Consider the following 13,310-nt stretch of genomic DNA (forward strand, 5'->3'; position numbering starts at 1 on the left):
GGAAAGGCCACCAGTTGCCAGTGGATGTCCAGTTGGGGTACTGGCATGCAGATTCCAGCCTTCATTGTCAATGAACAGCAGTCAGCATGGGTGTATAAACAGGTGCCCGCTGCAGAGGCTCATATGCAAAAATGTTCACTGAAGGGTCAAGGAGACACTGTTGGTGGCCCCTTGGTTCATGTGGGTGGTCAGTTGCACAACAGTTGCGTGTCTATTCACCCACACACATCTCCACAGCGGTCACTCGCTTCCGTCATATATGGCCTGTTGTGCACAGTAGTTGCCTTATACCGGTTTTGGATAATGCCATTTTTCTATGCTTGGTATACTTTAACCATGGCAGCATATGAACAGTTGACAAACTATTTTGTTTCGGGAAGGCTTCCACTCTTGGCCCAAAAGCCAATGATCATGCCCCTTTGAATGGCAAATAAATCACTCTACTTACACAATACAACAACTGCACTGTTTTCAGTGTCCTGTCAACACGCTTTATATAGCCTCCACTGCTAGTGCTGCCACCTCCCATCTCTTCGTGCACATATTAATGTGATTGGGCCATATATATGTTTCTCCTGTCTTCATTTGACGAGTATACTTTCTTTTAACTACAAAATTACATTATACTAACAAATAGATGCAATTCTGTTTAAAACAGCAAAAAGAAGCCACAAAAGCTCATTCACACCAAGTGGATTGACCTTTGAATCAATCTTGCGAAATTTTGAACAAAAATCTGACAAATAGATACACAAAAGTCTGTGTGTGTCAATGTGTTTAATAGCATTCAGGAGTTTGTGAGTAAGCACATGTAAAGATGTCCACAGCACTGGATGAAATTCATACTGGTGCACTTAAAAATACCTAGAAGAGCTGGAGCACTGTGCAGTAAGAAATGTTTGTTGTAGCCCTACATTGCATGCATAATCAGATGACACATGATGCAAGGCCTAGAGAAGTCACCTTGCAACCTGGAAAGATGGTGTAGTAAGTGCTGTGCCATGTTTACTTACTTATTGTATGCTCACCTATGAGATTTTTTACTGATGTGTTCTATAGTTATGAGACTTAGCATTGCTCTATGTGTCATTCAGTATTACTGTGGATCTCTTCATGTGGGAGTAGAATAAAACTTGGTTGTTGTTATTTCTTACACTGTGTCTCTACAACATTACAACAGTGTTAGCACATCTGTAAGAATCAGACCACTGAATAACAGTTTGCCTTAAATATTTACAGTCTCAGCTGTCCCAGGAATCTGTTGTCTCATGAATTTTAATCATCACATCATTTTGTGTTTGATTGACTGACTAATTCAATGAACTACATGTTAGTGATACTTGTCATTTCCCGATGTACATTAATGCCGTGTTTGCACCTAGACCATGGATTTCTAATGGAAATTAGTTGTACATTGCCCCACTATTCACTACTACACCATTTCTGTGCAATCTTCCGAATGGCTGTTTATAGAAGAAACAAATTTCCCAGTACATTGCAATCCTTTTTGTTGCATTGTAACTTACACTGTAATGGTACTCCTTTGGAGTTGTGCCTTTGGTATTATGTAGACACTCACTGCATCAAAAAAGTCCTTAGAAATATAATTTTCAGGGACCTGAAATACACAATGAAGAAAATCTATGAAGATAGTTTAATCAAAAGCATCAGCAGTGCCATGCAGAAAATACACATGCCAAGTTAAAATAAAGCAATGGTTCTCATTTTTTGTCACAGACTGTAACAAATATGTTAGTGTGACATACCACAAGTAAATTTCAAATAATTAAACATTGCTTGAGTGTACTCATTTAAATATAAGGGGCTTTCAAAAAGAAATGAGCCCGAGTCTGGAATGCACAAACCGGTGACAGGAGGGTAATATTGTGGCGTGTGTAACAAGGTGTGGTTCTGACCAGAGCATTGAAGTTTACAGGCCGTCACTAGAGGGCACGTGTGCATGTCATGTGACTACACAGAGCTAGCAGGAGCATGCATCAATCATCCAATGCTGCCAGTCACATTGCAAACAGTGACATGCAGGTGTCAACACAAGAGCAAAGAGGTGTTGTTAATTTTCTGATAATGGGAGGAGGAGGAGGAGGAGGAGGAGAAACGGACATTCAATGACGAATGTCACAAGTGCACGGCGAACACTGCTTGTCCCTTCCAAGGGTCAAGGTGTGGCACAAGGGCTTCAGGGAAGGATGGGTGTCGTTAGCTGGTGGTGCACGGTCTGGAGCACCACACTGCATTACCGATGACATCGTCCGGCTGGTGGCTGCACTCATTACCCAGGACCACCGAGTGTCAGTGAAAGCCATAGCTGCCATGGTCGGATTGAATGTCAGAAATGTTCACACCATCATGAAGGAATGACTGCACATGCACAAAGTGTGTGCCCAATGGGTGCCCCACACTCTTCAACCACAACAGGAAGTATTCTGAATGGCCCACTATCTTGCTCATCTGCAGCACTATGCTTGGGAAGGGAATGCGTTCTTGGCACGAGTGGTCATCACTTTGAACCAGAATTGAAACGACAAAGTCTCCAGTGGAAGCATCCAGGGTCATCACACCACACCAAAAAAAGCCAAGGCCATCCACACAAGTGCAGGAAAGGTTATGCTAACGTTCTTCTTTGTCAAGATGGCCCCCTTCTGATTCACTTCCTGCAGTGTGGGACAACAGTGAATGCCCAGCATTACTCGCAAACCTTGACCACCCTTCAACAAGCAAGCAAATCAAAACAACCAAGCAATCTCACCCGTGGGGTCATTCTGCTCCACAATGATGCAAAGCCTCATAAGGCCAACATAGTCGCGACACTCCGGCAGAAATTCAAATTGGAGGTTCTCGGCCACTCTCCATACAGTCTGGACCTGTCTCCCTGTGATTACTCCATTTTTGATCCCCTTAAAAAGGCTCTGAGGGGCAAACGATTCACCTTGGACAACGATGTTCAGCTGAACGTGTGGAACTGGTTAGCATTGCAGCCCCGGGAATTTTATGAGACAGCCATTCACTGTCTTATGTCACAGTGGGACAAGTGTCTCAACAGCCAGGGTCAATACTTCTAACATAAAAGTACTGGTTTCTGTAATTATGCCTCTGGCTCGTTACTTTTTGAACGCCCCTTATACAAAAAAAATTCTAAGAACTGCATGAAGGCATGTGAAGGACAGTTTCCTCGATATTTTCTGTCTGCCAAAATGTTTTAAAATAATTACAAGCTGAAGTTCTCAAAAAATATTTCCGTGCAAGTCTTGATTTATTTCAGTGCCAAATTCACAAACAATATTAGTTAGATAACAATGTATAATTACAAATCCTGCTAAGAAGAATATAATATTAAAAGACATCACAGAAAGACATGTGAAGAAAGGATGTCCATCAGGTACAAAAATAGTTTTAATTGGTAGTACCACAGGCTGGACCTGACCCACAATGCGGTCATATGCCACAGTGACAGTTTTGGAACGAAATAAGTCACCTTTCTTTTTTTTTATATCTGGCCTGTGATCTTTTAATACTGGGAACAAAATAAACAAGTATCATAGTTTGGTTCCTATTAGAACAACATGGCCTTTCCATATAAGATATTTATTTTTATCAGACCCCTGAGCAAGGTGCTATGGTGGTAAGACAACAGACTCTTATTTTGGAGGATAGTTGTTCAAATTCCCTTCAGGGTACGTTAATTCAGATTTTCCATGGTCCCCTTAAATCACTTAACACAAATGATGGTATGGCTCCTTTGACGAGGACACCGCCAATATGAGGGCAACTCAGAAAGTCTTTGCCCCTATTTTTTATTAGCCAAAATAAGGTACATACAGGTAATGACAAATATTCATGCTATTCTACGTACCTTACACTATTTTACTACATATTTCCCACACCGGTTCACACATTTGTCCCATTGCAGCACTAAATCTGAGATGCCCCTGCGGTGGAATTCGTCCGACTGACTATGGAACCACAATTGGACTGCCCCCCACCCCCCTTTTTCTTGTCACGGATGAACACTGGATTTTCCATGCCATGCTCTGCTGCTTGAATTCTGGCATTAAATCCAGTATCCACATTTCATTGTCAGTAACAATGTGGTTCAGGAAACCTTCAACCTCCTAGGAATACCATTCCAGATGATTCATTGAAAACATGATTTGCTTGCCTTTCATCATGTCATCCAACCACTTAGGCACCCATCGATATGAAACCTTCTGGTAACCTAAGGACCCATGAATGAAGCCCTCCCACACAATATGCTAAGCTCCCGGGAAATGACTGTAATGTGCACATCCTGATCTGCTTTCCCATTGCATCCACACTGGAAATGTTGTCGTGATGAATGTAGCCTCCGCAACTGCTCATTTTCATGCAAGACTTCAGGACTTTTGTTGAACTCACACCACTCCTTGCACTACTACAGCATTACTGACAGCTATCAAAGTGAGACAGCTTTCCCCATATGTGGGCTGAATTTCCCTGTAGATCTTGGTGGGCATTTGTACTTTGCTCCAATGAAAATAAATCACACCTCATTGTTATAATGCCGTGGACATGTGAAGCACATCTGCCAACTTTAAAACTGACAGCAGCACTATGTGATGGAGCTATGGGCAGATAAGGCTGGCACAAACAATATGTTGACTTCATATTTACAGCTGTAATTTGGCTTTTAAAAAAAAATGTGGCAAAGACTTTCTGATTTGCTGCTGTACAATCCAAGCTCCTGATCAACAAAATTTTAAAATCTAGTGTTCTTCCTTCCTTCCATCCTTCATCAGATCTACAAAGCTTGATGTCAGTGCTTTGTGAATATACTTCTTCACTGATGAAAAAAATCTTTAATTTCCTTTCCAACTACTTTATCTCAAATCTTACATCTTAATGTAAACTTTCTGGCTTTATTTCTTACAGGCAGTGTCTATAGCAAATGAATCTTTTCTCATTATGGACCTGTGTTTGCTTATGAGACCAAAGTCCCTTTCGCATGCCACAACACTGTCTTAATCTAAGGGCATGAATGTTGCAGTTACATCTGCATGGCCTCTATTCTATTACTTCATATTTCACATTTAACTATTTTTGTGTTGTGTTGCTGATGTGGGGATGCAGAATCCAGCTAGAAGTTCCCTACAAAGGTTTAGGAAGCCAAGGGTATACCTCTTGTTAAAACGAGACTTCATTTCTGTTGTCTATATAAAGTTTTATTTTTTTATTAATTACCATGGTTAACTTCAATAAAGAAAAGCAAAAATAGTAACAAATATGAAAAATTTCACCTCAGTTTTTATTTTCATTTCCTATTTTAAATTACATCTAACAGCACCATATATAGCTTTCAATTTGCTTAGTTTAATATTTTTTCCACTGTGAATGATAAATTCTTCAATTTGTTCAAATCCACTGTGACATCTTTATGATCTGGCTTCAGGATTGATGCCCTACTCTCAGTCCTAAAGAATTTCTCACTTCTTCTTTGTGACAAGCATTCCTTTCCACATTATGCTGAATGCCTCCTTGGGAAATTCATAGAAAGACAATACCATCACTGCTTTGACTGTGAAGAGGTATTGTGTGTGACTTGTCCTCACACATATCCAATAATACTTTTCAGGTGTGTGCTGGCCAGCTACAAAGTACTCACTTCATTACACTACACCACACAGAACTGGAACAAATGAATTACAACCTATACAAGGGCTTTGACAACCTCTCATCCCTCACTGTTTCCAAATTAGTATTCCATTGTGCACAAGAACTACATAATACCCTTCTCCATCAATACATCACTCATGTTCTCAAACTCTTACCCCATGGGTCATATTCCTGTGAAAGCCCCAGTGCAAGGCCTGTCCCTCACATTTGTTCAAATTCTCCTATTCCAATCCTATCACTGCCATTTCCCACCCCATCAAAAGTAGAGCAACCTGTATACAGCTGTGTGATTCAACAAATTTGCCATAAACATTGCACAACATTGTAAATAGGTATGCCCAAGAACCACTTATATGCTGGCACGAATACACTCCCACTGACAATGGGCAAAGGGCAACAAGATCACCAACTTGTTGAGCATACTGTGTGACATAATGTGGTAGGCATCTACATTTGCTTCATAATCCACATATTCTGCAACTTGCAACTTGCAACTTACATTTTTCCTTTTCCCTACTACAGGTTCCACCTACTTCTTCCCTTGAAACCTATCACTAGTTCCATACGATCTCTGGTACCTTCTTATTCCACTGCAACTAACCCATTTTTCCATCACTAGATCCTGCACATTTCCTCTATATTATATCCTGCACATTTCCTCTATGTTATATCCTTGGTGTTTCTCCTAGCAGTCCCTTATCTCCCAGCATAGATGCCAGCCAACTCCCTTTTGTGCACTGTGCAAATGCACAGGGTGTTTCAAAAAAGACTTTACAACTTTAAAAATTCATATAAATTTATTGAAAGATATAGAGCTGAATTTAGCATTATTTTGTAGGGAAACAAATCAAGTTTTTTTTTTAAATCTTAAACTAAAGATGTTGTATGTCGCTTATGTTACTTATCCTGCACATATCCCATTGAAAATCAATTTCTTCCCAAACACACTGTAGCATTGCAGGTGTAACTTGCTCAGGGGTGGTGTAAATTCTTGCTCTAAGTTCAGGTAGAGAAGTCGGCACAGTAGGTACAAACATGACGTCCTTGATGATTGTTGCTGTTGTTGTGGTCTTCAGTTCTGAGACTGGTTTGATGCAGCTCTCCATGCTACCCTATCCTGTGCTAGCTTCTTCATCTCCCAGTACTTACTGCAATCCACATCCTTCTGAATCTGCTTAGTGTATTCATCTCTCGGTCTCCCTCTACGATTTTTACCCTCCACGCTGCCCTCCAATGCTAAATTTGTGATCCCTTGATGCCTCAGAACATGTCCTACCAACCGATCCCTTCTTCTAGTCAAGTTGTGCCACAAACTTCTCTTCTCCCCAATCCTATTCAATACTTCCTCATTAGTTATGTGAACTACCCATCTCATCTTCAGCATTCTTCTGTAGCACCACATTTCAAAAGCTTCTATTCTCTTCTTGTCTAAGCTATATATCATCCATGTTTCACTTCCATACATGGCTACACGCCATATAAATACTTTCAGAAATGACTTCCTGACACTTAAATCTATACTCGATGTTAACAAATTTCTCTTCTTCAGAAACGCTTTCCTTGTCATTGCCAGTCTACATTTTATATCCTCTCTACTTCGACCATCATCAGTTATTTTGCTCCCCAAATAGCAAAACTCCTTTACTACTTTAAGTGCCTCATTTCCTAATCAAATTCCCTCAGCATCACCCGACTTAATTCGACTACATTCCATTATCCTCGTTTTGCTTTTGTTGATGTTCATCTTATATCCTCCTTTCAAGACACTGTCCATTCCATTCAACTGCTCTTCCAAGTCCTTTGCTGTCTCTGACAGAATTACAATGTCATCGGCGAACCTCAAACTTTTTATTTCTTCTCCATGGATTTTAATACCTACTCCGAATTTTTCTTTTGTTTCCTTTACTGCTTGCTCAATATACAGATTGAATAACATCGGGGAGAGGCTACAACCCTGTCTTACTCCCTTCTCAACCACTGCTTCCCTTTCATGTCCCTCGACTGTTATAAATGCCATCTGGTTTCTGTACAAATTGTAAATAGCCTTTCGCTCCCTGTATTTTACCACTGCCATCTTCAGAATTTGAAAGAGAGTATTCCAGTCAACATTGTCAAAAGCTTTCTCTGAGTCTACAAATGCTAGAAATGTAGGTTTGCCTTTCCTTAATCTTTCTTCTAAGGTAAGTTGTAAGGTCATTATTGCCTCACGTGTTCCATTATTTCTACGGAATCCAAACTGATCTTCCCCGAGGTCAGCTTCTACTAGTTTTTCCATTTGTCTGTAAAGAATTCACGTTAGTATTTTGCAGCTGTGACTTATTAAACTGATTGTTCGGTAATTTTCACATCTGTCAACACCTGCTTTCTTTGGGATTGGAATTATTATATTCTTCTTGAAGTCTGAGGGTGTTTCACCTGTCTCATACATCTTGCTCACCAGATGGTAGAGTTTTGTCAGGACTGGCTCTCTCAAGGCCGTCAGTAGTTCCAATGGAATGTTGTCTACTCCCGGGCCCTTGTTTCAACTCAGGTCTTTCAGTGCTCTATCAAACTCTTCACACAGTATCGTATCCCCCATTTCATCTTCATCTACATCCCCTTCCATTTCCATAATATTGTCCGCAAGTACATCGCCCTTGTATAGACCCTCTATATACACCGTCCACCTTTCTGCTTTCCCTTCTTTGCTTAGAACTGGGTTTCCATCTGAGCTCTTGATATTCATACAAGTGGTTCTCTTTTCTCCAAAGCCTCTATATCCTTACATTTGTCCTCTACTCATCCCTGCTTAGCCATTTTGCACTTCCTGTCGATCTCATTTTTGAGACATCTGTGTTCCTTTTTGCCTGCTTCATTTACTGCATTTTTATATTTTCTCCTTTCGTCAGTTAAGTTCAATATTTTTTCTGTTACCCAAGGAGTTCTACTAGCCCTCATCTTTTTACCTACTTGATCCTCTGCTGCCTTCATTACTTCATCCCTCAAAGCTACCCATTCTTCTTCTACTGTATTTCTTTCCCCCATTCCTGTCAATTGTTACCTTTTGCTCTCCCTGAAACTCTGTACAACCTCTGGTTCTTTCAGTTTATCCAGGTCCCATCTCCTTAAATTCCCACCTTTTTGCAGTTTCTTCAGTTTTAATCTACAGTTCACAACCAATAGATTGTGGTCAGAGTCCACATTTGCCCATGGACATGTCTTACAATTTAAAACCTGGTTCCTAAATCTCTGTCTTACCATTATATAATCTATCTGATACCTTCTAGTATCACCAGGATTCTTCCATGTATACAACTTCTTTTATGATTCTTGAACCAAGTGGTAGCTATGGTCAAGTTATGCTCTGTGCAAAACTCTACCAGGTGGCTTCCTCTTTCATTTCTTAGCCCCAATCCATATATCACCTACTATGTTTCCTTCTCTCCCTTTTCCTACTTTCGAATTCCAGTCACCCATGACTATTAAATTTTCATCTCCCTTCACTACCTGAATAATTTCTTTTATCTCATCATACATTTCTTCAATTTCTTCATCATCTGCAGAGCTAGTTGGCATATAAACTTGTACTACTGTAGTACGCGTGGGCTTCGTATCTATCTTGGCCACAATAATGCGTTCACTATGCTGTTTGTAGTAGCTTACCCACATTCCTATTTTCCTATTCATTATTAAACCTACTCCTGCATTACCCCTATTTGATTTTGTGTTTATAACCCTGTAGTCACCTGACCAGAAGTCTTGTTCCTCCTTCCACCGAACTTCACTAATTCCCACTATATCGAACTTTAACCTATTCATTTCCCTTTTTAAATTTTCTAACCTACCTGCTCGATTAAGGGATCTGACATTCCATGCTCCGATCCGTAGAACGCCAGTTTTCTTTTGCCTGATAATGACGTCCTCTTGAGTAGTCCCCGCCCGAAGATCCGAATGGGGGACTACTTTACCTCTGGCATATTTTACCCAAGGGGACGCCATCATCATTTATCCATACAGTAAAGCTGCATGCCCTCGGGAAAAATTACGGCCGTAGTTTCCCCTTGCTTTCAGCCGTTCGCAGTACCAGCACAGCAAGGCCGTTTTGGTTAATGTTGCAAGGCCAGGTCAGTCAATCATCCAGACTGTTGCCCCTGCAACAACTGAAAAGGCTGCTGCCCCTCTTCAGGAACCACACGTTTGTCTGGCCTCTCAACAGATACCCCTCCGTTGTGGTTGCAGCTACGGTACGGCCATCTGTACCGCTTAGGCACGCAAGCCTCCCCACCAACGGTAAGGTCCATGGTTCATGGGGATGAAGACCCATTTAAAAAAAAAAAATGAGTTGTGTCAGGTCTGGGGAACGTGGGGCCATGCAATTGGTGGATCACGGCCAATCCACTGACCTGGAAAACATTCAATGAGAAAATCCCGGCCATCAGTCAAGTAGTGGGGTGGTGCACCATCTTGCATGAAGTAAACATTTCAATCTTGGTCATCCTCATCAATCTGTGGTATCAAAAATTGTTGTAATATATCCAGGTACAATATTCCATTAATGGTTCTCTCAGAAAACAAAGGAGCCATACACTTTGTTCTTGCTCAATGCACAAAAAACGTTCAGTTTAGCGCTATCACAAACATGTTGCAATGTTTGATGCAGATTTTCACTACCTCAAATCCTACAGTTATGTGTGTTAACACTGCCACTTAAGTGAAAAGTCAACTTGTCAGAAAAGATGATTTTGTCCAAGAAATGTTCATCCTCATGTAATCGATTTAATATATCTACACAGAAGTTCTTGTGAGCAATTTTATCAGTGTCTTTTTTTGGTTGTGCAATTGTCAATCTGTACAGTTTCAAATGTAAATGGTTTCTTAACACACGCCGAACAGTCATAGGTGGGATTTGCAGTTCGCGAGATGCACACTGGTTGATTTCACAGGGCTGTTGACAAAACGTTGTCTCACTTGCTCAACGACGTCGTCAGATGTGCTTAGACGACCTAATGATTTACCATGTCTTACCAAACACCCTGTTTCTACAAAACATTTATAACACTCATAAACTGTAGGCCTACTAGGAGGATCTTTAGTGTACTTGGTACGGAAATTACTCTGAACTGCTGTTGCCAACTTCAATTCTTCAAACCAAACCACACAGCTAGCGTGCTTGGGTCTGGTCAAGCAGCCATCTTTAACGCAAATGCCGCTAGTGCTCCTTACAGTGCGATTCGGCACTAGCGAACTATGCAAGACAAAACTTGATGTATTTCCCTACAAATTGACACTACAATCACCTCTGCAGCTACTATAAATTAATGTATATGAATTTTCAAACTTGTAAAGTCCTTTTTGAAACACTCTTTATTTCCCATAGGCACAATATTCAGTAACTTCCTTTTATTTTATTTATTGGTCCTATAAATCTAGAACTGCACAGTGTACAAAATATATTGGACCATTCCTTAACTACTATACACATTTATTCAACTTCTACAAACTTCATTTTCAGCAAAAAGTAACAGTACACAATGTTTAATTGATCTGCATACTTTATAAATACAATCTTAATTGGTGCTACAATTTTGTTTTCCTAGATACTCCCTCACTGTATACAAGCAGTGCTTGGCCAAGTAATGCCTCATACTTGGTTTGACATCGTCCCTGTCTATTATCATAATATTTGTGGATTTGGGTAGTGCATTATAAAGTTTGTTGCCAGAATAGAGTATGACTTTCTGTAATAAAGGTGTATTTGTCTTATTTGTCTTGTGTGTCAACTGTGTGCGGCAAAAGTGTGGGAGAGAAATCTGGAGAAGTCACTGAGGCCATCTCCTGGAAATGCAAAATCTGTAGCAGAAACAGATTGACAGAGGAGCAGGAAAGGAAAGATCTATACCATTTGGGCACTTTAGGAACAAACTATGAGAGAGCTAGTGAGGATAAAGGAAGGCAGCAGTAAATAGGGTGGCTGGGAACTGGTAGTTGATAGGAAAGCTAGCAGGAGGACACAGTCTGAAAAGTTTTGTTGTACCTACTAGCAACAGGTTCCAGCAGCCAAAGTTTAGGTTAGAGAAGCTCCAAGGTAGTTTAAGAGTAGGAAACATGCACAGCCTTTGCTCATGAGCAGGAAGGATAGGAAAAGCACAAATACCAGAAAAACACTGCAGCTAGGTAGCAGTCATGGCAGAAGTGTAAGCCCTCAATTACAGGGGAAGTTAGGAGAGGAGTCTCAGGTCACCAGCATTTTCAAGCCAAGTGCTGGGCTTGATCACGTGATGGAGGGTTTAGGGCCTTGTGTAAAGATTTCACAAAATGTGATAGGTAGCGGTAGGATAGGGAACAGTTTGCATACAGACAGGGCATACAAAATAGGTGGTGACATGAGCAAGATACCTTCCCTAACTGGTGGCATCAATGTGAGCATCACTGAATTGTTCAGGCAGCATGATCAGCCTCGTATTGGCAGTGCTGTATGACAAATCAACATGAAGCTGGAGATGGCGCTGATGACTGCTGACCAGGCACTCATTATACTGGTGCCAGTGGGAACCGTGAGGAGACAGGAAGGTTAGTGGAGTTAATTAGTGCCAGTATAGCAGGTGGCTGTGAGCCCACAAGTGGGTCAAAATCTGTTGCTATGGGTACGAGAAGCAGACTTTTTTTAGAATAAATCATGACAACAAGCTCCCCACCTTTAAAAATATCTCAACCAGTTAAGACATTTCTTCAAAGGGTACACAGAAGACAGAATGTACTACACTAGAGTGCACAAACACTGAAGAAATTTGTTCGGAATTATCTATAGTTCTCAAAACGTGCAGTCTGTTAAAAATAAAGTACACCAGTTTGAAACTGAATTACACTTTTTGAACAGCATAGTGGCTTGCATTACAAATCACAATTGCAGAGGTAATAAAATGCAGCATACAGTGCTACTGAAATATAAATGTGCAAGTTGCTATGGCAGAACTGCCTTAATGTATGGGGTAACATGTATTTATATCAGAAGTGACATGTTTTAAAGCTAGAGAAGATCTGATCACAATTAGTGTAGATAACAATTTTGAATTGACAGCCACTTAACTGACAAAGCTACACATCTATAAGAAGTTAATCATTCCATGAGTGTGCCTCTTACCTAATGGTAATATGGACACTTTCTCCAACAAATTAAATGTGTCCTGGAAAGCATATCAGCTCCCAGCCAGGCAGGGCACAAATGATACATTCTGCTAATAGGGTATCAAAAATTTCAGCATCTGCCTTAGACCATGTACTTAAAGATACTGACAGGGAAAACCATAAACTATTTATTACAGAGCTTGGCCTTTCTGATCATTACTGTTGGACAAAGCTAAAGAGAGGCTTGGTAAAACCTGCAAAAGGATTTTCTCGGAAATAAAGTACAAACTTTTTCTAGGTCATTTGTAAATCAAACCAGAAATGAAGCGTATATGGAAAATGATGTAGATGCTAAGTTCTTAAGTTCCGCACACTGTTTAAAATAATTTTTGAAGAGATATTTCCAAAAGTAGCCACTTCTAAAGCATTTGCTAAGGAAAGTAGACGATAACTGCAGGTATTACAAAGTCCTTCAAGACACTTAAATTTCTCAGTTCTTTTCAAAACCACTATACTAATGCAAATTTCCTTTTCCTTAT

At 40.4% G+C, this 13,310-nt stretch overlaps 1 protein-coding gene across 1 annotated transcript in view; it reads right to left on the minus strand.

Annotated features, from left to right (window-relative positions):
- Positions 1–13,310, minus strand: part of LOC126190480 (GATOR complex protein NPRL2-like) — a 103,437-nt gene that overhangs the window by 66,955 nt on the left and 23,172 nt on the right. The window contains exon 2 of the mRNA XM_049931024.1: positions 1,527–1,618. Within this exon, the coding sequence (XP_049786981.1) occupies positions 1,527–1,618 (92 nt within the window). The remainder of the gene's footprint in view (positions 1–1,526; positions 1,619–13,310) is intronic.

This window comes from Schistocerca cancellata, chromosome 1 (genome assembly GCF_023864275.1).
Source record: "Schistocerca cancellata isolate TAMUIC-IGC-003103 chromosome 1, iqSchCanc2.1, whole genome shotgun sequence".
Taxonomy (NCBI): Eukaryota; Metazoa; Arthropoda; class Insecta; order Orthoptera; family Acrididae; genus Schistocerca; species Schistocerca cancellata.